Source organism: Pteropus medius, unplaced genomic scaffold, assembly GCF_902729225.1.
Source record: "Pteropus medius unplaced genomic scaffold, Ma_sr-lr_union100, whole genome shotgun sequence".
NCBI classification, from domain to species: domain Eukaryota; kingdom Metazoa; phylum Chordata; class Mammalia; order Chiroptera; family Pteropodidae; genus Pteropus; species Pteropus medius.
In genome coordinates this window covers 34,268,007-34,294,264 of record NW_024351730.1, presented here as the reverse complement: position 1 = coordinate 34,294,264, position 26,258 = coordinate 34,268,007, and the positions used below count along the sequence as shown (strand labels likewise).

Sequence of the window (26,258 nt, the reverse complement as noted above, 5' to 3'; positions counted from 1 at the left end):
TTTATTTTTAACATTTTACAAGTGTAATCAGTGTAAAGTAAAATCTAAATGTTACTTTATTTGCATTTCTTTGACTACAGATGAATTCGATCATCTTTTCATAAGTTTTTTGGCTGTTGGCTTTTCCTAGCTCTGCTTCCCAAAGGGACCACTGTACTTTCATATTCTTTATCATTTTTCCAATGAGCTGTTTTGTCTCCTTGTAAATTTTTAAGAGCTTCTGCTATACCATATTCATTTTTTGCCTGTCCTCTACCGTTATGAACTTTTTTTTTCAAACCTATTATATTTCTTTATGGTATCTTTTGCCATGCAAAAGTTTTGAATTTTATTTAGATACTTTAGTTTATATTTTTCTTATAGTTTCTGTATTTTCTGCCTTGCCAAAGCACACCTACTCTCCCTTCATAGATTATGGTTCCTAGATTCTCTTATAGGATTTTGTTTGTTTGTTTGTTTAATATTTTAACATCTAATCTATCGAAATCCATTTAGGATTTATTTTTAGAATTAGTGTAAAATAAAGATCTAGTTTTCTTCCAGATGAATAACCATTTGCCAGCCTCTATATTATTAAGTAATCCATCCTTTTGCCACTAAATTGAAATATCTCTGTTGTTGCATATTAAATCCTCATTTAATTGTGGATCTATTTCTAGATATTCTCTTTCAAATATCTGTTTAGGCCAGTTTTCAATACTTATTGATTTGATTACAGTAGATTCACAGAATTTTCTGATATCTGGTATATCAGATTATAGGTAATTATTAAATGCTTAAGTAAATGCATTAAAAACCTATTTGCTAGACAACAGTGAGATGCAAAAAGAAACTAATGTATCAAAATGATACTCGTATAATTAAAATATTTTTTCTAAAATCTTTCCAAGACCTATGTATTTTTATATGAACAGATATGGGAAGAAAAGTTTTATTGTGCTTATGAGATCTTATACAAGTGACAGTTTGTTGTATTTTCAGTCTTTGAATGCTGTACTATATTAATGGTACTGTTTCCTTAATTCACAGATTGGACCTTCAGCGGAATCATCCGTGACTGTGTCTTCACTCTGAGCTACAACGGCTTCCCAGTGGGACCACTGCTCAGGGGAGAGTTCTGAGGTTTTCCTAAAGAGAAATTCCATGGGGACTGTACCTGACCCTCTGAGATCGGCCAAAACGTCCCTGATCACAGCTTCTGGAAAAGAGGAGGATCAGAGAGAGGTGCGGGCTGCCTCTCCTCAGCCTGTACCAGCCGCGCTGTGTAAGAACACCAATGGCCTTTCCAGTGCACCTGCCGAACCAGACCTCAGCCCCAGGGCAGCTGCCAAGGCCCTGATGCAGGTCTGTGAGCATGAGACTACCCAGCCAGACATGTCTTCTCCTGGCGTCTTCAATGAGGTGGAAATAGCTTCTCCCACACTCAACTCTCCTGCCAATACCCAGCTGCGAGGAAGCAGCAAGCCTGTAGCACCAGCCCCGTGTTCTGCAGCAGGAAAGGATCTTATACACACAACATTTACAATGCCAGCCAGTCAGCAGACCCACCAGGCCATCTCAGGTGAACAGCCTAATGCCGGTCACTTGTCAGGATCTGAAGATCCCCTGGTGAAATCACAGAGAACCTCAGATGGAGAGCAACCTGAGAAGTCAAGTTGTCCAGTGGGAAGCACTTGTAACAACAGCAAAGATCAAGTGCCCTGTGATTTTTCTTCTCAAGAAACAATCCAGGGAATGGTGCAAACTGCAAATGCAGCAGCCAGGGTGTTCAGTCATGCCTCCTCTCCTGTAGGCGGACCTAAAGGGGAAAGGCAGGGAGCCATTCGCGACTCACAGATGAGGTCCTGTAAATCTCCAGCAAGAGAAGACAGATGTTTAGGGAATAAACAGCCCTCTGCCCCCACCTCAAACACCCAGGCGGCGACTTCTGTGACACCTCAAGCATCCCTCATTAGCAAAGTTTCGACGTTTCCTCCAGATGCAGAAAAAGTGCTGCTACCAGCACAGCATCAGGTGTCAAAGTTCAAAGAAGCAAGTACAATGACGAACCAAGCTGAAAATGAGATCAAGGAAGTTCCCAACAGGGCTCGGCAAGATGCTGAGGTGCAGGCAGTGGCAAGTGTTGAGAGCAGATCAGTCTGGACCAGCCCCAGCATCCTCACTGCATTCTTAAAGGAAACCTCCCCTACTCCTGAGCACTTTGAACAACATGAGCAGCTGCGTGTCATTTGCCATGGCAGTAGAAGTCACACACTGGAGCTGTCAGACAGCACCCTAGCCCCCCAGGAGCTGGGGCAGTGCCCTAGTATCATGCCAGAAGTGCACATCCAGACAGTTGCAGCTGTTTCTGCAGCTTTCCAAGGGGATAGTAAATTGGTGAGCCTACCAAGTGAGGTCCTCAAAACCTCATCAAGCAGTGTGGCATCCAGTAATGCTCAGGATACATGTAAAGAAGATGGGAGGTCGGCAGGAATGACTCCAGTAAGAGTGGAGCCTACCTCTAAACAGCTTTCAGGTACTAATTCTAGCTCCCTGAAAGCTAGCCCTACTGACCAGGTTTCTATCAGTGTAGGAAGTCAGGATGAAACAAGTCATGGATTGGGGAAATTTAAAACCAAGCCATCTGAGCTTGCAGTGAAAACCACAAATGGCCACAAAACAGAGCCAGATTGCAAACTCTCCAACTCTTGTGGCCCTGCCAGCCAAGCTGACCAGTCCGGGAGCTTGGATCCCACTAATAAAGGAGATGGGAGAGAGAAGAAGCCTGCGTCTTCTCAGATAGTAAAAGAACAGGAGCCTAAGGACACTGATATCCTCGATGCCAGGGCAGGAGCAGAGGCCAAAAATCTACTCAATCCTAAATCTCAAGAAAGTGGAGGCACGGGATCAGTTGCCAGTCCCATACCCTCCCCGATTAGAAATAACCAGGAGGGCACTGTGGAAGAAATTAGACAGACCAAGACAGCCACCAGCCTGAGCCTGCCGTCTGATTCCATGGGTGACTCTAGTCCTGGTTCGGGCAAGAGGACCCCTTCGCGGTCGGTCAAAGCCAGCCCGCGCCGGGCCAGCCGCGTCAGCGAGTTTCTCAAGGAGCAAAAGTTAAACGTGACAGCGGCTGCCGCCCAGGTGGGGCTCACTCCAGGAGAGAAGAAAAAGCAGCTCAGCGTGGACTCCAAGCTGCAGTTGAAACAGTCCAAGCGTGTCAGGGACGTCGTGTGGGATGAGCAGGGCATGACCTGGGAAGTGTATGGCGCTTCCCTGGACCCGGAGTCCCTGGGCGTCGCAATCCAGAACCACTTACAGAGACAAATCCGGGAACACGAGAAATTAATCAAAGCGCAAAGCAGCCAGAGCCGGAGATCCATTTCCTCAGATACTTCTTCAAATAAAAAGCTCAAAGGAAGGCAGCACAGTGTTTTCCAGTCCATGCTGCAGAACTTGCGACGCCCCAACTGCTGTGTTCGTCCTGCCCCTTCCTCTGTGTTAGATTGAAAGGGAACGTGTATTGGAGCCCTTGTATACATTTAGGGTCTCCTTAAATGTCAGTCCCTGGCAAACCTTAGTTTTTGTTGTTGTTTTTTTTCTGAGAGACCAGGAAGAGAAAGCGAGGATTAACTGTAGGAAATTGCTATTAAGAAATGTTAGGTCCTTTGATCGGGGCTCCATAAATTAAAATATTGTTTCAATTTGAAAGAAAGAGAGAAAAGGAAGCTTCACTGAAAGTTTACAACCTTAATTAAGAGGAAATAATATTCACTGGGGTGTTTAATATGATGTTGCTTTTAGAATTAGCATTAATACACATGTCATTTTGTGTTACTGTCTCAATTTATCATACTATGGTATTTCCATTAAACTCCCTGCTTTATATTGAAAATACTAAAAACACTATTAGCAAAAGCACTGTTATACTTTCTAGTCCTATTACAATAAGACTGCTGTTACCACACAAATTGTAAGTGGCTGAGAAGAACTATAATGTAAAAATTTGAAAAAAAATTTGACTCATTCCTAGGTCAGATGATATTAAGTAAAAGCATTTAAATGCATAAATAAAATACCAAATGTGAATTAATATTTGTAAACATCTACAGATAACCATTTTATAAACCTTCTTATACCTCTTAATAAATGTAGGAAAGTTATATTAGGGAAATTAGCTATGCTTTTGAATATTAATACTGCCCACATAAAACATGAATTTTATATACAGACTTTCCTGCACTGAAAGCAAGGTGCATCTCTGTGATTCTGACGAGATTAAATTCATATTTCCTTACCATAGAGGAAGTACACGCTCCTGAATTCTTGACAAGAATCATCATATTATCTATAAGACTAAATTTTATGTTGTACAGATATTCTCCAAAAACATTGTACTGAGAACATTAAGGTTCAGGTAAGGAATTACAAACAGCCAATTAACAAACACTCTTCTTTCTATGTTGAAAAATGAAAGCTTCCTGAGTAACAAAAACAATATGTTTAATTTAGACTCCTGTAAACATGATAGAGTTTGTGTTTCTCTTTTGATTTGGTCAGTAGCTCCTAATAGAAAATGTAGTCAACACCAAATAGAACACAAGCTTCCTCACAGTTTTTGTGTGTAGACTAGTATCATGTAATTGCTTAAGTTTCTAATCTGTAGCAAAAAGGTAAACTCTGCAAATTTACTGATTTTAAAAGAAATAACATTATATCTCATCTTTCAAATTCTATAAAAGAAGAGGCCTCCCTTAAAACACAGTGTGAGCTCTGGGTGGGCTATAGTACTTGAGAACATAGGTGCCTGTTTGAGCTCAGCTCTTATCTGTCTCCAGAAGACCCTGTACAGGGGACCCACGAGTGTCTTGCAGAGTGCTGGGCTGGGATGACCAGCAGTGGCTTGAGAGTACTGGTAGTGTTGAACAGAAAAATGAGCTAGGGCCCTGGAAAGGCTTCCCCTCCTAGATTAATTGTAGGGAGATCACTGGTCTCTACCTTGCATTTAGAAAATCAGATTGTCAGATGTTGGAGAGGCACTGGTTGCCTTCTCTGAACTCATTCCCCTAGATAAGACAGATGGCCATGTGTTCTCTCTCTGGAGACTCATAAATGCCAATTTTACATGAACTCAAAATCTCTGTTTTGAGTTCTTTTTTTTTTTTCAATTTTAATTCTTTTGCAAATTCTGAACATATGGGGAAAACTCATACCTAAACTTTCACACCACAAGCTACATTGGATGTAACTTAAATTAGTAATAGCCATTGATTTCTTTCAAAATAATTAGATTGCATATGAGGTCTGCATAAGTAGACCACAGTCACAGCATTCTCAGAGACTGAGAATGGTACTTATAGCAGTTGTACTTGGAACTTACAATGAATTTTTTAATGACACATTTTTCAGTTTCTTACCAATTTGCTTCTATTAAGAATGCTATCTAAAGTAGAAATTACCGTCAAATTAGCAATCAAATGACTATTAACAATTAGAGATTAAGTCTACAATTCTCTCTTTTGGCCTTAAATATTTGTTTGTAGCAATGTTCATGTCACTTCTGTCAGAGATGCCTTTTCCAGGATGTCATCTCACTTCTGTCTCTCGCTCACTGGCTGTCTCCCTCACACGTTGGCATACATGCTGTGTATACACAGAGAATACTCTGTGTACACACTGGCAGCTGTCAACAGTACCCACTCCAGCTGAGTGGGCCCCAAGTAATCCTCTGCTGTGAACTGGCTAGAACAGGCTGTTCCTGCATTAAAATAGGAGAAAAGGAAGAATTCAGCATCTGGTGATAATATTTATTTTCATGAGTTTGGAGTAACCACATGATTTATAAATAGTTAAATGAAGCAGAGGCCTAAAAGTGTTATAGACACTTGTCCCACATTAAATAAAGAAATTAATAAGATTTAACCAAATTAAAGCTAAACTTGGTGTTATTGTGCCTCATATTAAAACTTAACATTTTAGGTAGTAACTTTAACTGGTTTTCTTTGGTGCTAGAACTTTTCTTTACTTCTTAATCTTTAATTTTTAATTTTTTATCTTCTAACATACTTTAGAGATTGTCGTAAAATACTACAAAAGCTTTCTTGTTTTGTAGCTTATTGAATCTCATGCAAGGGACGGCTTTTAATTTCTTTTTTTTTTTTTAATTTTTTTCAGTGAAGGAATGGCTTTTAAAAACAGTAACAGAAATAGATCATTAAGTGGATAAATAGGATAGGAGCCTGTTCAAAAAAACCATGTTTGGACATTACGATACCCTGTGTAGTCTCACAATAAAACCTTGATTTGAAAATTTTCCTTCACTTCAATCTGTGACACAGCACAAACATTCAGTGCATTATTCCTGACTCCTTAGGTTCATTCAACAAATGAGGTTGCAGAGCAATTTTAGTGGCAGCTTCTTTGAACTTGGGCTATTCTTTTCCTGAGTGACACACATTGAGATGAAAATTATTTTTGTCCTTAATTTCTTTTGGTTACGTTTTGATCCTTTTTAATGCATTTTAGTTGTTGAAATAAATGAAGAAAATGTTTTATTAAGTAAATAAATATAAAATATTTCTTAAACCAGTAGGAAAAGAGAGATGCGTTAGAACACAGATTCCGGAGGATAAGGAAACATTTAAAATGTTAAAATGCTATCTAAGTTACCCTGTGAATACTAGAATTTTTAATTTAAGTATTGATTTTTCTATTTTTATGACCATAAGAAAAATGTCATCCCTCCAGCTGTCATGTTTCTCTTTAGTGCTTTTCTAATTATATCTTTCCAAATTATTAGTTTTAATGTGTAAACATATAGTAAGATCCTAATTACCTTTTCTGTGCTTTGGATCACTGGCATAATTTGAACATTTTGTTAGGCCAAGGTTAACCAGAACTTTTTGTTTGCATCCAAAATGAAATATTTATAAAATATATGATTACGATTTCCTACCTTGACAAGTTCAGCTGTATCGAATATCATTTGATTTTTTTATGGATTTTTAATTTTAGAATTGTCTGATATTCATTATTTTGGATACCAGTGTTCTCCATGTTATAAGTAAAATATAAAAACTGAAATAAATTGGACTGAATATGCATGTGTAACATATATCCTAGAGCTTGAATTTTGGAACCAAATCCTTAATAGGATTAAGTTTGTCATCTTAAAGTAGAAAGCCAAAGAGGAAAGTGGCCTTTGGTTGCATCCCCGAGTATTGAGGTTTTATTGTTTCTAGCTTATTCTAGCATTATTTCTCTTATTTCTGGGAGTTCCTTTCATTCTGGGAATACCTGTATATACCATGTGAAGAGTAGAATATGATATGACTTTATAATTTGTTTACAGAAGATATATGTGAGTATGCTGTTAATGTAAATTGTTCGGCCTTTGCTGTATCCACTGTTACTATTTTACTGCCTAAATGTGAGAAATTATCTTCTCTTCCTCCAACATATTGTACAAGTGTTAAAAGATTTGCCCGCTTCTAGTACCATATAATTCACCACATCACTTGTCTACTTTTTAAGAATCAGTATAAAGAAAAACAATACATTAGAATAAAGTTTGCATATATGTATATGTGTTTTTACTGAAAATCAAGCACTTGTAGCTTTGTGTAGGCCTCTACCTGTCTGATTTACTAATCATCTACAATGCTGCCATGGAGATGACGCTGTTTACTCTCCTGCTTTGTCCTAAATGGTGTTTGAGAAATGAGGCCTGTGAATTTCCCTTTGTGAGAATGATACAGTGAACTCAGCAGTATCTTGGACAGACGAGCTGAACATCTTGTCCCCACCCTGTTTTGTCTATACAGTTAATCAGAAGTCTTGTCTATGTCTGCTTCAGTGTTTACTATTTTATTTTCATATCTGAGCATTTTGTTTTCTGTTAGCAGTATTCCTTGTTGTGTGGCCCTTTTGATTGAATCTCTCTAATTGCTGGTCAGCTGTTGCCACTTGGCACATAACAGGTGATGTGCTGAATCTCATGGTCATCCTTGTAACTATGTCCTTCTTAATGAATTCTGCAGTTGGCTGAGTAATTATAAATGTAATCTGTGCAGACACATGAGCTTAAGGATGTCTACAAAATCTTAAGACATTTTTGCAAAACGAGGAAAAATAGTCTTATAAATGTTGAAACAGAATGCCATGAACTTTATCCTACTCTTAGGAAAACATTCTCCTTGGCTACAGAAATCAAATAAACTTGATTTGTAATGATCAAGGACATAAATGAAGTGGGTGAAGGTGGAAAATTTCTGTCTCACAGGTAATCAGTGACATCTGCCAGAGGTCATTACAGCTACTTTTAACTGTGAACACTCACCAGCTAAACTACTCGCCACAACCAAATAACCTCTAAGTAAATCCAGTACATCTGTATATATGTGTAGATAGAAACAAAAAATATCTTGAAAACTTACTGTTGGCTCTTAGATAATCAAGGTGATGATAATTTTAAAGGACATTTAAATAACCACGGGCCTTGGTGAAAGGACTATGGAGGCCAGAATGGTGCAACAAGATGTTATTTACAAGTTTCGTGTTTTCTTTTTTTCTTAAGTCCCAGATATTTCAGATACTAATCACAAGAATAAAGACTGTTGAATATGAAATAAAGCCAAGCAATAATGTGCCCAAAAGAGGCAGTTACACCAGCAAGCGCATCTATTATGGGCACACCATTAGATAGCTATGGTCTGCTCTATGAAGACTGTGACCCAAAGGATGAGATAAGCAGGGGCATCATTTCTGCTTTCTTGCTGGAAAAGCTTGTGTATGAGCTCCATAAAGAGGTACAGCACTAGTAGACTTTAGTAGGGATATGGATGACAGCTCTGTTTTAATTCTAGCCAAGACAGAAAAGGAGTCCGTAAGTCCTGCTACCTTAAAACTCAAGACAACTCCAGCTGGAAACTTTGTTGAAATGGAGAAGTTAAACATATAATACTCTTCCTGGACACTTGCATGTAGAAAAGCAATTCAGTTAACTATGCCTGGAGGATTACTAGCTTTAGCTATGAAAAATTGGTTCCCAAATGTAAAATAAATAAAACGTGAGGCAAAAAGGGCCTCAAATAATGCCTTGCAGAAAATGATGTTCCAGATGGGCATTTCTAAGTACCAGTTCTTCATGAAGTATCTTTCTGGGTTCAAGCTCAAAATCGATTGGCTGCAAAACAGAAATAAAAGTCACATATTTGACGCTTCAGAAAAAGATACTGATGCTCAACCAGCATGGTAAGAATTATGGTGAGAGATACTCTAGTGATGTGTGGTAAAGAGAATAAAATGGGAGAGAAATGCTAACTTCTTCCTTGATCTCTTAAGATGTGGGGATGTCATCCACTTATCTGGGGTGAAAATTATAGCTTGCCTTTTGACACTGCTGCTAGCATTACTCTTTGTTACTTTAAAAATTAAATTTAAAAATTAAATATTCTTTAGCAAAACTTTTAAGCAGTTACACAGCTTTTTTTCCGATTTATATCATTGCTTTCAACAACATAGAAAGACCATATAGAGCAAACTATATTGAATGAGTAAAAAGGGCTTACCCAGGTTTATCAATATCTTTTAATGATTTTAGTTTAGATTCCTTAGCATTTATTTTAACCACATCTTTGAGTAAAGTATTTTTCATAATATTTTCCATCATGTCTCAAAATGATGTTGGTAAATCAGGAGATTGCAGTATTATAGTCATACTCCTCAGTCCCCAGAGGAGAGCTTGTTTTAAGGGCATCTGGCGATATCTTTACTGAGGTTGAAAAAGGTCAACAGAGCCCAAAAACTTAAGAAAGAAATACACTAACAATTACTACATTTCTAAACATATTTATTTCTGCCGTACTAATGTGAACAATATGTTGTGCATAATACTGTAGCTGGTTGTGGTATGTCAATTCATTCTGTAAGTGTGTACAGTCTGTGAGTAGTTGGTTCTCTATTTTTATGTGTAGAAAAAATAACATGCTTTATCCCATTTTAAGGTCAAGTTCTGTCATCAGGTAGGCACATGTCTGAAAGTGAATAAAGCTGGCAAAAGTGTGCATGTGTATTCAGTAACAGAATTTGTCCTTTCATTTTTGAAGGTCAGAAAGGGCTGTTGGTTTTACTCATCTTCGAGAGTAGATAACATAATTATCATAAAGGCTGAATATAGTAATCAGTACATCGGCATGTTATTAAATATGCCAGAGCTAATTAACCACGCCATTAGTCACAGGTAAGGTCATTTCTTTGACCACCTGGATGATTTACATTCCTCACACATCCTCCCTCTGCTATGTGTGTGACTAGGATGTACATACTATGGGTGTGATCGTGTACATACCTCGTATGAATTATCTAAATCCTCAAAGCAGCTACAGGGAAACAGGGAGAAGAAACAGTTGTTCAAAAGCCTCAAAAGGGCTAATCAAGTGTATTTTCATCTTCTACACATAAAAATGTATATATATATCATAACTGTAAATAGCTTACCCACATATATATGCACACATAAATGCATTTTATTCATACTAGTATATTAAAATAAATCACAAATTAAAATGACTAATTGAAAACTGCATTTTTTCATGACTGTTCTGTTTTACATATATTAATATTGGATCAGATGCTTTCTACTAAATGGTGTTACTCCCTGGTAGCAGATGTGGTGCTTAGGAAAGCCCAGGCCCACTGGGCCATGAAATCTAGTTAGTGTCTTACTGGGGCACAGACTGTACCTGAACAGCTTCAAAAGTTTAATGCTGTTCATTAAGCACCTAATTTTATATCTGGAAATGATAAACACTGAGGAAAACCAATTATGTTTTGTAGACTCCATTTGTACATTTATTAGTGTGTTTATTTGCACAAGCAATAAAGGCCCTACCTTTTTGGAGATATATCCCTAGATTTTAAAATAGTGTATATCACTTGAAGTGGAAAATGACTGTAGGCATTCTTCTCTTGAGATCGGCAAAACAATGTTTAGCAACACCAAAGAGAAGTCTAGAGTAAAAAACTTTGTTTCAATTATAAATGATATTGGTAGGCTAATTGGATATTAGCAATTGAGAGTTTCTTAAGACAGACTCAGATAAATTACTATTATTGTTAATAGGTGATACTATGTGGACTTTATAATAAGATTAGAGTCATTAGCCAGCAAATGTCAACACAGGACAACATTTGTCAACACAATTCCAAATAGTAAATTGGTATTGTTTGAGTTTCTCTCTTTTCCTCTATAAGAAAATACTCTTTAGAGGTCAAAAAGTCTGACTTTGTTCCTGAAACCTAATATGATTTGACCTCCATTCCTTGACACTAAAAATAATGTTGTCTGGGTATTAGTTTGAAGATATGAATGGAAATACCAGAATTGCCCATTAATAGAAAACTCTGTGTGGCGAAGTGCAAATATAACCTCAGTAGAAAGTTAACAATACCATTTACTACATATTCATGTTTTAGAGAATGAATGTGCCATCTTTATATCTTAGATAAATGTTAAAGGTTAACTAACCATAAAAATACTATTATTAGAACTATAGCTGGCTGTGTTTTTTAACCACTAGAAACATACATGTTTATAAGAGCAGCATACCTGAAATCTTGATGTTTGTCAATATTTATTGTTGCTTACAAGATAAATTTATGTAATTATTCTGGAAAATGTGTAATAATTTAAGTGCCACCCAGAAAAATTGTAGCTGTCAATGTGAGAATCATTTATGTTTGTAAATATTCAGCTGAGAAAGACCAAAAGTGTAGCATAAGGTTAAATCACTGAAGAAATAGTAATATCAAAATGAAATTTCATTAATGAATGTATTAATATTGAAATCTAAAGTTATGTTTTTTTCACAATGTCTATGTACAAAGGTCATACAATTCTTAATTCAAGAAAGTCTTCATCCTCCAGAAATTGACCTACAAATTAAATTTTATTTCCTAGACAAAAGGTGAAATGTTATCATTTACATAAGTATAGATCAAAACTTTGGAATTACATACACTTCTACCTTCATTTTGGATTTGATTTTTGAATGGATGAATGAAATTCAACCAATGATTTAGTATTACCGTCGAGAAAATTTCAAATATGACATTTTGAATTTCATTTTCCACAATAAACATAATATAGATTAAAATTTACTGTCTTTGTTTTTTGTTATTGTTGTTTTCTTTTGCCACTACTGTCAAAATTGTCCTTTTAGCCCTACATGTTTCAAATCAATTGATTTTAAGTGTGACACACTTCTGCTAGGAATCTTCGGTGGAGCTGAAAGTATTTACAATGAAAATCTTTTTTTCCTTTAATTAAGATAGAATTTCATAGACTCGACAATGCCTGAGGATCATCAGAAAGAGTGGTTTTACCCTGCTCTTGATGGCTCTGCAGCGTGTGTGTATATGCGTGTGTGTGTGTGTGTGTGTGTGTGTGTGTGTGTGTGTGTGTGTGTGTATAGTTCTGCTCTTCCTTGGTAAGAGTTAATGAGAACTTGGCATTCATGGAAATACAGGAAGGGGTACAGGCCCCATCTACTACAGGTGGATCACCTATATTCAGGCTTATATTGTTTCATGTCTAGGCTTAGCTGCCTCTTGTCCAGGGCCATTCAGGTGTGTGCCTATTAGTTCTAGTCTCCTTGCCTACTCTTCCGTCAGATCCTGCTATCTAGGTTCTAGAAAGAGATAGAAAGCCCAGCCATGCCCTCCAATCCAGCTTAACTATTAATAAAACTAACATTATAATTGGGTTCCTTTTTCCTCCTTGATTCTGTCTTCATCAAGGATCCGTAGAGTGGGAAAGGTACAAGATTTATGAACCTCAAATCTCGAAAAATGATTTAGCGAATTTTCCATGAACTTTAAACAGTGATTATTTCAAGACTTCCAAGTGTCATACTCTCCCTAGACTATTCTGCGTTTATAAATACACACTATTTTCCGCCTAAAGTGTGTCCTAGGTCTGCCATTATCTAACCTATGTATACTTGGACATTCATTCTTGACAAAATTAAACCTCAATCATTTCCAAAGATATAAAGGCTCTTCTTTAGATCATGCAAGAGTCCTCAGGGGGGCTGAGATATTTTGTCTTATGCCTGTTGCTGTTTATGTCGCACCCACAGGTGTTTTCCCTGTTAAGCGTCATTTCTAGCCAGCTGTTCTGGACTCATCAACATCTTTCATGTTGAGTAGTAAACAAGACGAGCCTTCTTAGCATATCCGGCTGCACTGGACTGATCGCGAATTCAAAATACCTCTTGTTTCTTGTGATGAATCTGCCTTTTGTAAACCTCAGAGGATCACTTTCGGTCTACCACACATTCTTAATAAACTTAATAAACTCATGAACACCACCCATGACTATCAGTGAGCTAATTTACAGAGTTCTAAAACTTTTAGACCCTCAGAAATATCTTAATGTTCTGCAGTCAGTTTTTCTAAATATATCACACAGGACTAACATAGTCAAAATTCAAATTGTCAGGATGAAAGCTGAAAGTGCTCGAAGAGATTTCTGGTAGGGGTATCAGTATCTCAGAGATGATATTTCCCTACATCTTTTTTATTCCCACTTGACACCTCTCAATCAAACTGTACAGGAACCTTGGCCTGCCATTCAAAAACAAAAACAAATTAAAAAAAAACAAAAAGCTAAGCAGAATGTCACTGTCAAAGATATTATAGGTCTTTAAAAACAAGAAAAGATTTCTTAAAGGGCTGGAAAGTATTTGCTTGTTATCTATGTTCTGTTTGCCCAAAGTCAATACAAAGAATAACAGCTATGTGTGGAAAATGCTGCTGGGCGCTTCCACGTACGTCTCAACCTTAGCGAGTATCATGTATAAATGCGCGCTGGTTTTCGGTCAATATTTTTGCAGTGGTAGATTCTTGAGATATTAATTCGATGTTCAAAGAGATATACTGGTAAATACTCAGGCTTAGAATCAAAGAATCCTGGGTTCAAATTTTAGCTTTAAAGCTAAATTCCTTGGCCAAGTCATTTAACCTGAGGCTCAGTGTGCTCATCTGTAAATTGAGGATAACAATACATACTTTGCAAAATTGTGTGGATTCAACAATAGACAAAACAAATGTTAGTTCCTTCCCATACTCCTTTGAGTTTTGCTTTCTTCTTTGCTTGACTTTGATCACTCTCTTGTAAAAAGGCTGGCATTTTGCCATTTTCTTTCATTTAGTAAACTTTTTATAAATCTAGATAAATGGTAAGAAGAGTTTTAAATATGACTATGATACCTAAATTGTGACTTTATACATATTTCCCTTTTGTTTAAAACATGAGGATAATACATTCAAACATTTAAAGTTGTCAGATCTTCAAGAAAGGAAAAAATGTTCTATTAACTTTGTCATGTCAAATATGATTTTTAAAATATAAAGTTAAATGCTAATAAAATACAACCAATTCAAAAAAGGAGGAAAAGAGGAAACAATTGGTAACTTAACTGTACTAAACTTTAAAACTTAGTTATGATAAAAAGATTCCATATGCAAATTAGAAGTCATGTAACTGACAAAATATTAGAATCCAGAAAAATAGAAAGAACACCTACAAAATCAGTTACAAAAAGGAACAATACAACAGAGATTTGTCAAACTATATAAGCAAGCTTCATAAATGTATAAAAATATGTTCAACTTCACTCACAAATCTCTATTCCTCACAGCTGAATGCTGTTGGAGGAGACTTTCCAGATTCGCCAGGCTGTTAGGAGCTTTATGTCCGAGAATTAGAAGATAGTACTTTACCTGGATTAAGAGATATGCAAGTTGGAGATCCTTGGTGATGTGTATATGTGAGGGAAGGAAAGGAAGAAGGGGGAGTGTGGAGGTGAGGTGCATCTCTAAAGAATCCACAGAAAACCCAGGAATATAAACTTTCCAAACTCCCTGTTCCTCCCCTTCTCTGGTCTACAGCCAGATTGTTTGGCAGAAATAGAATCTCTAAGAATTAAAAAGAAACAGGAATCCAAATCACAGACCCCTTCTTCATGTGAGTCTGTGGGGCTAATAAGGAGAGAACTTTCAATTATAGATAGAATAATGATTATTACATGAGACTGATCATTTCACATTTGAATTGAGACTGCATCTGCAATTTTGAGAGACTTATGCCTGCTGAATTGAGGGGGGTCCCCAAAACTGAAATACACAACGGCAGTAATGATGACCTTGCCACCTAAAGGTCCTGTGTGGGCATAAAATACTGCAATTTCATGCGAATGAGCCTTGCAAGCTACCTGCTTGGCCCCTGAAGGCATCTGCATTTGCAGCTCCTGCTAGAGGCCCCACAGTTACCTTAGGTTTTAGAGGTCAGCAACAACATCACACCTGAAGGTTATAGAGGAAGAGTCCCAGGTGATTACACTTCGATGTACTCAGGCCTCCTGTGGTAGGCAGAATTCTAAGATGGTTCTGAGAGTTACAGCTCCTGATGTGCACATGCCAACCACTGCTCTGAGGTGATCTTGCAGATGTAGTCATTCGGGTCCCAAGTCAGTTTACCTTAAAACGGAGACATTATCTGCATTGGCCAGACCTAATCACATGAGCCCATTAGAAGATAGTTTTCTCCAGCTGGTGCCAGAAGTCAGAGATACACGCTCCAGCTGGCTTGGAAGAAAGCAAGCATCCATACTGTGAATTGCAAAGGCAGTCTACAAGGCAAGGAATTGCTGACATTCTCTAGGAGCTGAGAAAAATCTTTATCTGACAGCCAAAAGAAAAAGAGCTACTCAGCCCTATAACCACAAGGAAATGAATTTTGCCAATGACCAGTGAGCTTCACCAGTGAGCTTTGAAGAGGAGCAGCAAACTTAGGTGAGAACTGCAGCCATGACCAACATGTTGATTTCAGCAACACAACACCCAGAGCAGAGAATTCATACATACTTCTGACCTACAGAAATTACAAGATAACAAATTCGTAATTGCTAAGTTTATGGTAATTTGTTACACAACAATAGAAAACTAATACAGCACTCAATTAGGGATTTGAAATCACCAAAGATCAATTTTGCACTCAAGGACTTTTTTACTTCTGTGCTAACCAAACCAGGACACCTTCCATCCTGAAGTATCAGTTTTCCTAAAGCTTCTGATGGTAGTTTTAATGGGTATGTACTTAAGTCACTTTAATATTGGAACAAACGTAAGTTTGTGGCATTGTACTGGATATCTTTCATTTGCTCTTCTCTAGTCACTCTCCATTCTTATTCATCCTGCCCTGTGCACTTGGAGGTTGACCTATATAGACAGGCTCCCTTGCCAGGTTGCTACCCATTGCTTTCAGAGGTGCTGATGGAGATGGGTAGAAGAGAGGAGAGGAATTTGAAGCATTTATTTCTCTGATTCACCTGCCCATAGGGTGCTTTGTGTTGGCTGAGTCACATTCAACAAAGCTAGAACCCCTGCCAGGGTCTTCATTAGTCTGGGTTCTGGTCACTCCTCCGTTCTTTGATTCCTCAAGCCTAAGAGTGATAGGCTGCACCCCAAACTGTCACTAGATTCCTGGCACTGCACTACTACTTTGTGGTTGCCTAACGCTTACCTACACCTGTAAACTTCTTAACTACCCAATTTGGAAATGCCAGCTCTTTCCTACCACAATCTGACAAATAAATCAAAGGACAAATTCATCATTTTTAGATGATAAAATTTCAGATTTCAGATAAATTTTTCTCATTTGGCTGACTTTTTCTAGCTGTGACCCTTCACCTTCCAGTATTGTTAATTATTCTCATCTACCTTTAGGGATCGTACTGCATAAAATTTGGTGTAAATAATGTAGATCATACAAATATAAAATTTTCGTTACTATGTGATAGGGTGCATTTTCATTAAAGAGGAAGTCTTATGGTGTGAAATAGGCACTAGGTTGTTACAAGATCTCTTCGGGTATAGTGCTTATCTCAGGGCTCTTAGGATAGACATTTAATGATATTCAATTTCCCCATTCACAAAATGGGACAGTATTATTCATCCCTTGTTCACAATTACATTTATATATAAATAATTATACTTTGATATTTTTTCCAGACTGTTACCAGTAATAATAACAGCTAAGGTATATTGAATGTTTACTATACTGTATACTAGTCATTATTCTAAGTTTCTTATACACATTATTTTATTACTCTTTACGATAACCCTATGATGTATTATTATTATTATGCCCATTTTATAGATAAAAGCTGAAATGCAGAGAGGTTAAGTTCATATAGCCAATTAACGATGGCACCAAAACTCAAACCCACTCTAGTCTTGTGTCATCATCTACTTATCTAACTAGTTCATGATGGTGCCTTACAGTACACAAAATGCTGTTGACAAAGAGAAGGGGATTATCAGGATGGCAGATACTACTTCAGTAAAACCTAATGGTTTTTTCATTATGACCTAAGTCATTCTTCTACTAGCCCTTAAAAAGTTTTATTAAGTTAAGCTACTAGAGTATTATTTTGTGCATCACTAATTAAGTAACAAATCTTCCCAAATCGGAAAGGAAGAAGTAATATTTAAAAAGGGAACAATTACTTGCAGAAGAAAACAAAATTCACTCAAATATATTTTCTCTAAATAGTGTATATAATGGGAGGAAGGAAAAAATAAAACATGTAAGTTATCAAAATATTATTTCTACTCCATGCAAATCTCATATTCACAATAACAATTAAATTTATACCAGGACTGCAAAAAAAACAGGAGAATACTTACTGAAACTATATAAAATCACTTGCCCATTTCTGAGGAAAAGAAAAAAAAGATCTGGGTGTATGAAAGCATTATTTTATGTGTATTCTGAGGTACAGTTGCAAAATTAGACTAAAAGTAAATTTTTGTCTAATAGCAAATTAGGTTGTTTTCTACTCCTACAAATATTTAAATAATTAACTAAATTAAATTTGTATGAACTTTATAACTCATAAAATATATGAACAGGCCTTGAGCATATTTTAAAGTAATTAATAAAATAAAATTATTGGAAGATATGAATTTTTAATTATGGTCTCCTTTAGGAAAGAACCAAGGCCTAGTGTAACTTCTTTTCTCCCTCAAAGGTGAAAGGCTCATCTAAAGATACTAATTCTAATAACATTGGCCAAATGCATAAACTGACATATTGAAATTAATTATGTTTATAAGTGATGTAATCATTTCATTTGAGAAGGTTTTTGACTGATCTTCCAAGGAGTTATATCGCAACAGAACAGGAACCATCAAAATCTTTGATGTGAATAAAGAAGGAAAGGAAGCCACAAACACAGTGTATTACTATTTCCTGTCTGAGAAAAATATTAGAAACACTAAAAAAATAAGCACCGACACAGATGACCGGGCAGATAAATTCTCAATTTTTAAAAAGCAGAAAATCACATCTTCTTCTGAGAACTTTCCAGGGCATTGTAAGCAGCTCTGCCTATACTTGAAGTAATTTCTATACTAGGTTAAATGTTAACCAGAATCTTAATCCAAGAACCCAAAATAGACTTAAACATCAAAAGAACTATTCTTTCACTCAGTAGACTTAAATTAAACATCTGCACCAAGCACATATGTGATATTCAAGTATTAGAAGTGTGAATGACCCACAGCTCTTACCCTTCATATCCCGGATATACAGACCACAAAGCACAGCAATATCAAAAGGGCAACAATAGAGCGATTATCAATTACTATCAGAGCCCAGAGGATGAAGCACTGACCCCTGCCTATAGGGGGGTTTATCTTCAATCAAGAAGATAAAGAATGGAAATAGGAAGACACAGTGCATAGAATATCAGAGTGTATATTGCATTGCTGTGTATTTATAGTATCTTCTATTATAATGGCAGAAATTATTTGTTACTAGACATATAGTATCACCGTAATGGCAAATTTTAATGCACTTTTCTTAGTCACGCATTAATTGGTGAGATGTGATCATTTTAAGCTGATAGTACCATGAAAAATCATTGTGTGAATGAACACTGAAAAGAAAAATAATATAATATGTATTATATAGAATATGTATATACAAAATACAAGATGATATACAGTGAGAGATGAACCTTTTTTATCTAAAACCCCTAAACCATGTTTAAAACAAGTAGGTGAGGAAGGTTTATCTGAACCAAAATAACTTTTAAGAGTACACTTTTTTTGCCTGCAAAACATATGGGGACCGTTGTTTCCTTTCACTTTCACGTATTGTGTTTGTGATCTCTGGAACATAAGCATAACAAAAAATGCCTGATGTCAGTTCAGGATTAAAAAAAAAATGAACTACCAGTATTTAATGTTTATTAGTGCAAAACCAAAAAATCACCTGAATTCCTAAGCGGAAAGTCATGAGGATCAGCACAAAACTGGTGTGAAACAGGAGTGTTTACTTCCCATTGTGCTCAGTTTGGGGTTCTCTAATGTAATTCACACCTAGGTGCTCAGTATGCCCCGTAGGAATTACAACATTGGAACAGAGTGTGGTAGGGGCTCCTGACACAGCCATCAGGAATTGGATATGTGAGGATTTGAGGCAGAAGCGGTGTAGTGACTGAGCTCATGTCATAGACAACATCAATTTGTGTTAGCAGTCCTGTTCAGACACCAAGATTCCTCACTGTCCCTGTCTTGCCTATTGTTGATGATCCTCAAAACGAGATGCCAAGAGGCAACAAAAATGAATCAGAAATGACGCCATTAATCTAAAACTCTCTAACACATCCTTACACGTTCTTAAGAGACAACTTATTTTCTAAATGGTAAAGGCTGCGCAGTTCTATCTCATGATGTTTATCTCGTGTGTAACACATGTCTTAGTCACAGAAAAAGACAAGGTTACTGTGGCCTGGGTTTTCTTTCCCAGTCTCTAATTCCACTCTTGGGATATTGGAGAGTCTTCAAAATGAAAACTCTCTCAGTTTAATTTAAAAGGGCCATGGAAAGGTTCTTTTCTCTATTTGACTATAAATTTCAGGGAATTTCTGCCCCCACAACATAAATTGGATTAATATTTAAGTTCTCCGATCCTACATGCTACCTATAGTATAAGCTAGCACCACAAAAATGTTGGCTTTATAGTTAGCAATGCCACTCCTCCCATAGTGCCTCTACATCCAGGCACACGACACCTATATTCCTCAAGGAGAGAGAGGCAGAAACTATACCTTTTTATGACTTTGCATTAGAAATTACATAACACCCCTTGTGAATTACTCTATTAGTCAAGGAAGTTATAAACCCTAACCAGATTCAAATGGAGAGAACATAAACCCCATTGAGAGGAGTGTTTGTTAATCATCATGTAAGAAAATCATGTGAGATTGAATAAATATATTGATGGCAGCCATCTTCAGAACATATAATCTACATTCTGTCACACCCTCTCTCCAAGGTTAGTAGATCTCATTCCTTAGAAATATAATGGCCTTCCCCTCAAGGGTAGGAAAAATAATTTTATTTATCCTCGTACAAGAATAGATAAAATTTTTCCTCTAAAGAAAAATTAAAATGATATATTTATATCCCCCGGAGGTATATAAACTTGTTTCTGCCACATAAATTCATTAATGGGAATTTTTAAACCAAAGTTAATGTCAGAAATTGTCAGATAGGAGAGAGATTGTGGACTCAAGTTTCTGATTGGGTTATTGTAATATCATGATTTATAAAAAGAAATATATATTTAATCTTTATCCTATTTCTAGCACGGAGCTCCTAAACTTTTGGAATTTTCTGAGTGATGAGAGCTATAAAGGTATCTTTTGTTATGTTTATGAAGTAACTTTTGGACATAGCACTTGAGGTTAGGAGCTGGTTGCCAACTTCCAGTCCCTCTCCCTTCCCCAAAAGTCAACCCTCTAATCACATGGTTGTTTCCATGTGATTAGAGGGTTGACTTTTGGGGAAGGGAGAGGGACTGAAAGTTGGATTAATCTCAAATGGCCAATGACTTCATCAGTCATGCTGTATAAAGAAACCTCCATAAAAACCCAAAAGGACAGAGTTCAGAGAGCTTCCGGTTGGTGAACGCATGGGATCTCGAAGACTTGGAGAAGGCATGGAGTCTCCATGCCCTTTCCCCATGCCCTGCCCTATGCATCGGTTTCATCTGGCTCCTCCTGAGTGATACCTTTCTATTATAAACCGGTAATGTAATAAGTAAAATGCTTCTCTGAATTCTGTGAGCTACTCTAGCAAATTAATCAAACCCAAGGAGGGAATCATTGGAACCTCTGAACCACTATCTCTAGGTAGATAATGTCAGAATTGAATTGAATTGTAGGATACCCAGCTGGGATCCCAGAATTGCTTGGTGGTATGGAGAACACCATCCCCGCCATACATATACACATTGGAATTGGGTGTAGAACTCTTGAGTTATATTACAATTTAGAACCAAAGAGTTACTTTACTCAGTTGTAATATCATTAACTAGTAATTTTATATCTATAACAGATGTATGGCAAGAAATGAATAATATTTAAATGTACCCAAGTAAGAAAGCAATAGGTTAGACTTAATGATGTACTACTTGACTGCTTATTAAGAGGTGAGTTTCTTGAATTAACTTCCCTGTAGAAACAGAAAAACATTTTGGATAATTTGGCTAAAATATACATTGAATCCTAAATTCAAATAAAAGAAGAGAAAGAAACAGAAATTAATTGAAATCATTTATGGCATATAATGATCTAAAACCTAGATGTTGCTAAGAATAGCATAACATTTCATTTTCTTATTTTTAAATACAAAGTTAACAGAGTTGTAGACTATGGACTTGATTAATTACTGCAGGGTAGGAAAATAATTTCCCTTCTACCTTTTTGAGTTCCTAGCTGAGACCCCTTTAGTAAAAGATTAACAAGAAAAAACAAACAGAAGTTATTACATGTATACCTCAGTATACATGGGAGAAAACCAAGGGAAAATGAGTAACTTTCTGAGGCGGTTTGAAATTCAGGCTTAAATACCATGTTAATAGGGAAAGAGGAGAGGGAACATAGACCTTTTAGGAGAGCGTAAATGATTTTTAGGAAAGATGAATAGTCCCTTTGAAGAATAAAAGGGAGGTATGTTAGTTTGTAACAAAGTTTATTGGGTGTGGTGTCTGTTTCTAATCTCTCCTGCAATGAAACTCCTGGTGAGGAGATTTATGACAACTGAGTTCCTTTTGGAGGATTTGTCTTTAGGCAGGTAAGGGGCATTCAGAGAAAGCCTTTCCCTGAATGGCTGTGTTTCAAATGCCCACACCTCAAAATAATCAATATGCAAAAAGGCATACTTTTGGTGGCCATATTCTGCTACCCTTCATTATCAAGAATCACTAGCAAAATAATTAATTGAATAAGTGCTTTCCAGGTATTTGAAGTCCCTTAAATAGGTGGTTTTTTTCTCATAAATTTCTTAAATCTGTTAATACTTTAAATTTTCTGCTTTTAACCATCTACCTTTTTTTCTGTAACTTTTAGTTAAAGTAACCATAACTTGAGTCAAGCCTTTGTCAAATTCATATTGAATTCTGAATGGACATATTCCAATGACAGAGAGCTGATCAAACTTTAGGGCAGGGAAGAAAAAAGAAAATTTATGTCGACAGACCCTCAGTTCCATGTTCTACGTGAGAAAATGTTGTTAGATTTCCACTAAGGTCCTCTCTGGAATTTGAGATCTTAATAAATTCCTTTTCCCTTTCTATGGATTGGGGAAGATTCCCCCTGCCTAAAAGACAGAGCTGTCTTACCCCATGCCCTGGAATCCCAGAGTTAGCTCACATCTGGAGGTGAAACCCAAGGCATGAAACCACAGATTGCCTGAATAAAACCAAGCTGTGACCACCATCTGTTGGAAAGGCCTAGAGAACCAACCTCTCTGAGATTCTTTGGTAGGCTCAGATGCCAGTTTCTCTCCAAATCTCCCTCCTGCCAACTAAGCCCATGAATAGCCTCTCTAGAATAGCCTCGATCCTCCCTGCTCCAACTTACCACCATGCTGGTTCTTTATTCTCCTGAGGTCTGTGCTGTGGCTTCTTAAGTAATACTAAGCCAGTAAGCCTTGAATTTTTGCTTTCTTTAATTAGTAACCAAGATGACATTCTGCCAAAAGCTCGAGACATCCCTCTCTCCCCCATTTCTACCCAAAACATCAAAGTACTCCATCTTTAGAGCTGAGATGGGTGAAATGGACTACCAGTATATCTGACTGCTGTATGGTTCACTAATTGCTCTATACATTGCTGAGTTACCTTCTTATAACACACAGCTATTGCCTAGACAAAACAGGGTACAAAAATCTAAAAATACTGAGTTAGAAAAAGAAAGCTGAGTTCTAATAATAGCTTTATCACTCTGGGCCTCATTTATCCATATCTGAAGAGAAAGAAATGAATTACATCACTATTTCCAGTTTAAGGTCCTCAGATCCCCCACAAATTCTAGAATGTACTAAAAAGAATCTATAAACTACGAGTGACCTATGCATGAATGACAGTGCATATAGTAACTAAAATTATATTTTTAAAGCCTTTAATTTTAATTATATAATTATTAGTAAAAATATAATAATAATAATTATTATTTTTCTCCTAGATTAATACATTTGAGTTTTTTAAAATTTATAGATTATCGCATAATTTGAAAACCTTGGGACTTCACCTCTCTGTGGATTTAGTGACTTTATAATATCATTTAAGCCAAAATTTATCTGGTTCATTACCCTCATCTGTATAGCTATCAGCTATCTCCTTAATTATCTCTCTCATAGTTACTTCTGAGAATACTTGGGAGTTACACAAATGCCCACAAACCAGTGAAATCCTATTCTTGTCTTCCTATCAACTAGATGGTATCTGCTCTCTGTAAATCCATCTGAGATTGTAAGTATCACCACCCTGGTTGCAGACACCTTCTAGGAACGTATGCCAAGCCCATGAGGTTGTCTCTTTCAAAACCTTTGAGTTACTGACAAGTTCATGTACCCTCTAGCACTTACTGCACTTAGACTAAGCCAGAATAAGCACAGAAGGAAGGAGAATGCCTTCTCTATATAAAGTTCAGATACAGCCTTGAAAACTAGATAAGTTCAGAGCTAGGGAAGCGTCCACATGCTCTCAACCTCTATCTTACAATCTCTGAAGCCTTACCCCATGTCCTCTTCATTCTCTGAAGAAGAAAAAGAGGAAAATATTACTCTCCTGTCCAGACTCTGTTCTCTCACACAAATTAGTTAATTCACTGGCACATCAGACTCTTGGTAAACAGATTTACTCAGAAGAGTCAGTGGGAAAAAAAGTGATAAAAGAAAATATTGGTAGTGATAAATCTGAGGACTCTGAGCTGAATAGTGCTTGAGCTCCCTTTCAAGACTTTCTTAATGGTACAGCCCTTCTGGCACCAACTTGTCCTCACCGGGAGTGTGACTTTCCTGGAAAAATTCCTCCCCATCACTATTCCTACTACTAACAATTCAATACTTGTTTTTGATTCTTTCCTCTCTTGTCCTAACAAGCATTGCATATCTTATCTATGAAGTGCCATCATTATTGTTTATACTGTTTTTATTTTTCCTACTCTCAGATGTCACTAAATAGCAATTTGAGAGCTTAATATTGATGTCTCTTTATATATTATGAAAAGATAATATCCACAAATGTACTGAGTGCTTATACTGGGTGCTTTAGAGATATCACCTCGTTTTATGTCATACTGTAATAAACACATTCCTATCCCCATTTAGAGGATAAAGAAAATAGAGTAATTTGTTCATAATCAATAAAATAATAGAGCAAGGATGCAAAACCAAATCTGTCTTCAAACCCATACTCTTAAATCTATGCTCTGGAAAAACTAAGAACAAGGAAGAGCACAAAAAGAGGCCTTTGCAACCAAAATAAATTTCACATAATTTATGAACTAAAGCTTATGAATTCATCTCCTCAAGAATCCCTCAGGATCTTAATCAGAGCCTAAATATTCAGTCTAATCCTAATCACAATTCCAAACTCTCTGTATTCTAAATCTGTGTCAGCTAAAAACAGCATGTTGAAACCAGTGAGAAGAATAAAAGATGTAATGATCAGATTCAGAAAAAAGAAGAAACAGGAAAGCTCTAAAGTTAGTCTCACAAACCAAAAAATTCCCAGCAGGATAGGACTATTTGGAGGCAAATAGCTCTTCATTCTAATATCAGATTAGTGCAATAGTTGGTGTTCATAAATTTTGAGGAGGCATTTATTTGTCACTCTCATATCCCACCTATACTAGTTCCATTAAATCTTCCAAAAGACAAGAATCAGCAGCTGCTTGTTCTCATTTACACTCTTTTTTTACTCATAAATAACTTTGTGCATTAAGTATTCTAGTACACTGCTGGAAAACAATTGGTTTGATCCAAAGTGGAGACTGAATTTATGAGACCATTCAAGATTCTATTCATGAAGACTATATTCAATATAAATCCATTTTTGCAAAGCTCAAGTAGAAGCAAAACAATATATTGTTTAGTAATACATTATAAAATATTTTTTAATGCAATACATTATAAAAAAAAAACAATTTAATGCTTGGGAATAATGGCCCTAAAATTTGGAATAATGCTTCCCTCCAGGAGGAGGCAGGGAAATAGAATAATCAAATAAACAATTAAAAAATGGACAAAGGATTTGCATAAGAAGCTATACCAATAAATTGTACTGATAAGCTGATAGGAACATAAAAGATGCTCAACATTACTCATTAGGAAAGTGCATATCAAAATCACAATGAGATAGCATTTCTCACCCACTAAAATGGGTATATAAAAAGGACAACAATAACAAGTGTTGCTGAAGATGTGTAGAAACTGGAATCCTCATACGTTTACTGATGAGAATGTAAAATGATGCAGCTACCTTGGAAAATAATTTGGCAGTTTCTTGAGAAAGTTAGACTTAACAAATGACCTTGCAATTCCACTCTTAGGTGTCTACCCAAGAGAAATAAAACCATATGTCCACACAAAAATGTGTACATGAATATTCATAGCAGTATTATGTACAATAGCCAAAAGATGAAACTAGCTCAAATGTCCACCAAATGGTGAACAGGCGAACCAAATATAGTATATCCAGAGGATGTATAACTATTCAGCAAAGGAAAAGAATGAAGTACTGATACATGCTACAATATGAATGAACCTTAAAACATGCTCAGTGAAAGAAGTCAGACACAAAAAAAAACACCAACTGTATGATTTTATTTATCTGAAATGACCTAGGAAGGCAAATA

The 26,258-nt window shown here is 36.5% G+C and overlaps 1 protein-coding gene across 3 annotated transcripts in view; it reads left to right on the top strand.

Moving 5' to 3' along the window:
• GPRIN3 (GPRIN family member 3) overlaps positions 1-12,112 on the top strand; it is a 66,317-nt gene extending 54,205 nt beyond the window's left edge. For all 3 annotated transcript variants that reach the window (XM_039845708.1, XM_039845709.1, XM_039845710.1), the window contains one exon: positions 1,030-12,112. In XM_039845708.1, the coding sequence (XP_039701642.1) occupies positions 1,144-3,492 (2,349 nt within the window). In that variant the 5' untranslated portion in view covers positions 1,030-1,143 and the 3' untranslated portion in view covers positions 3,493-12,112. The remainder of the gene's footprint in view (positions 1-1,029) is intronic.
• The last annotated feature ends 14,146 nt before the right edge of the window (positions 12,113-26,258 follow it).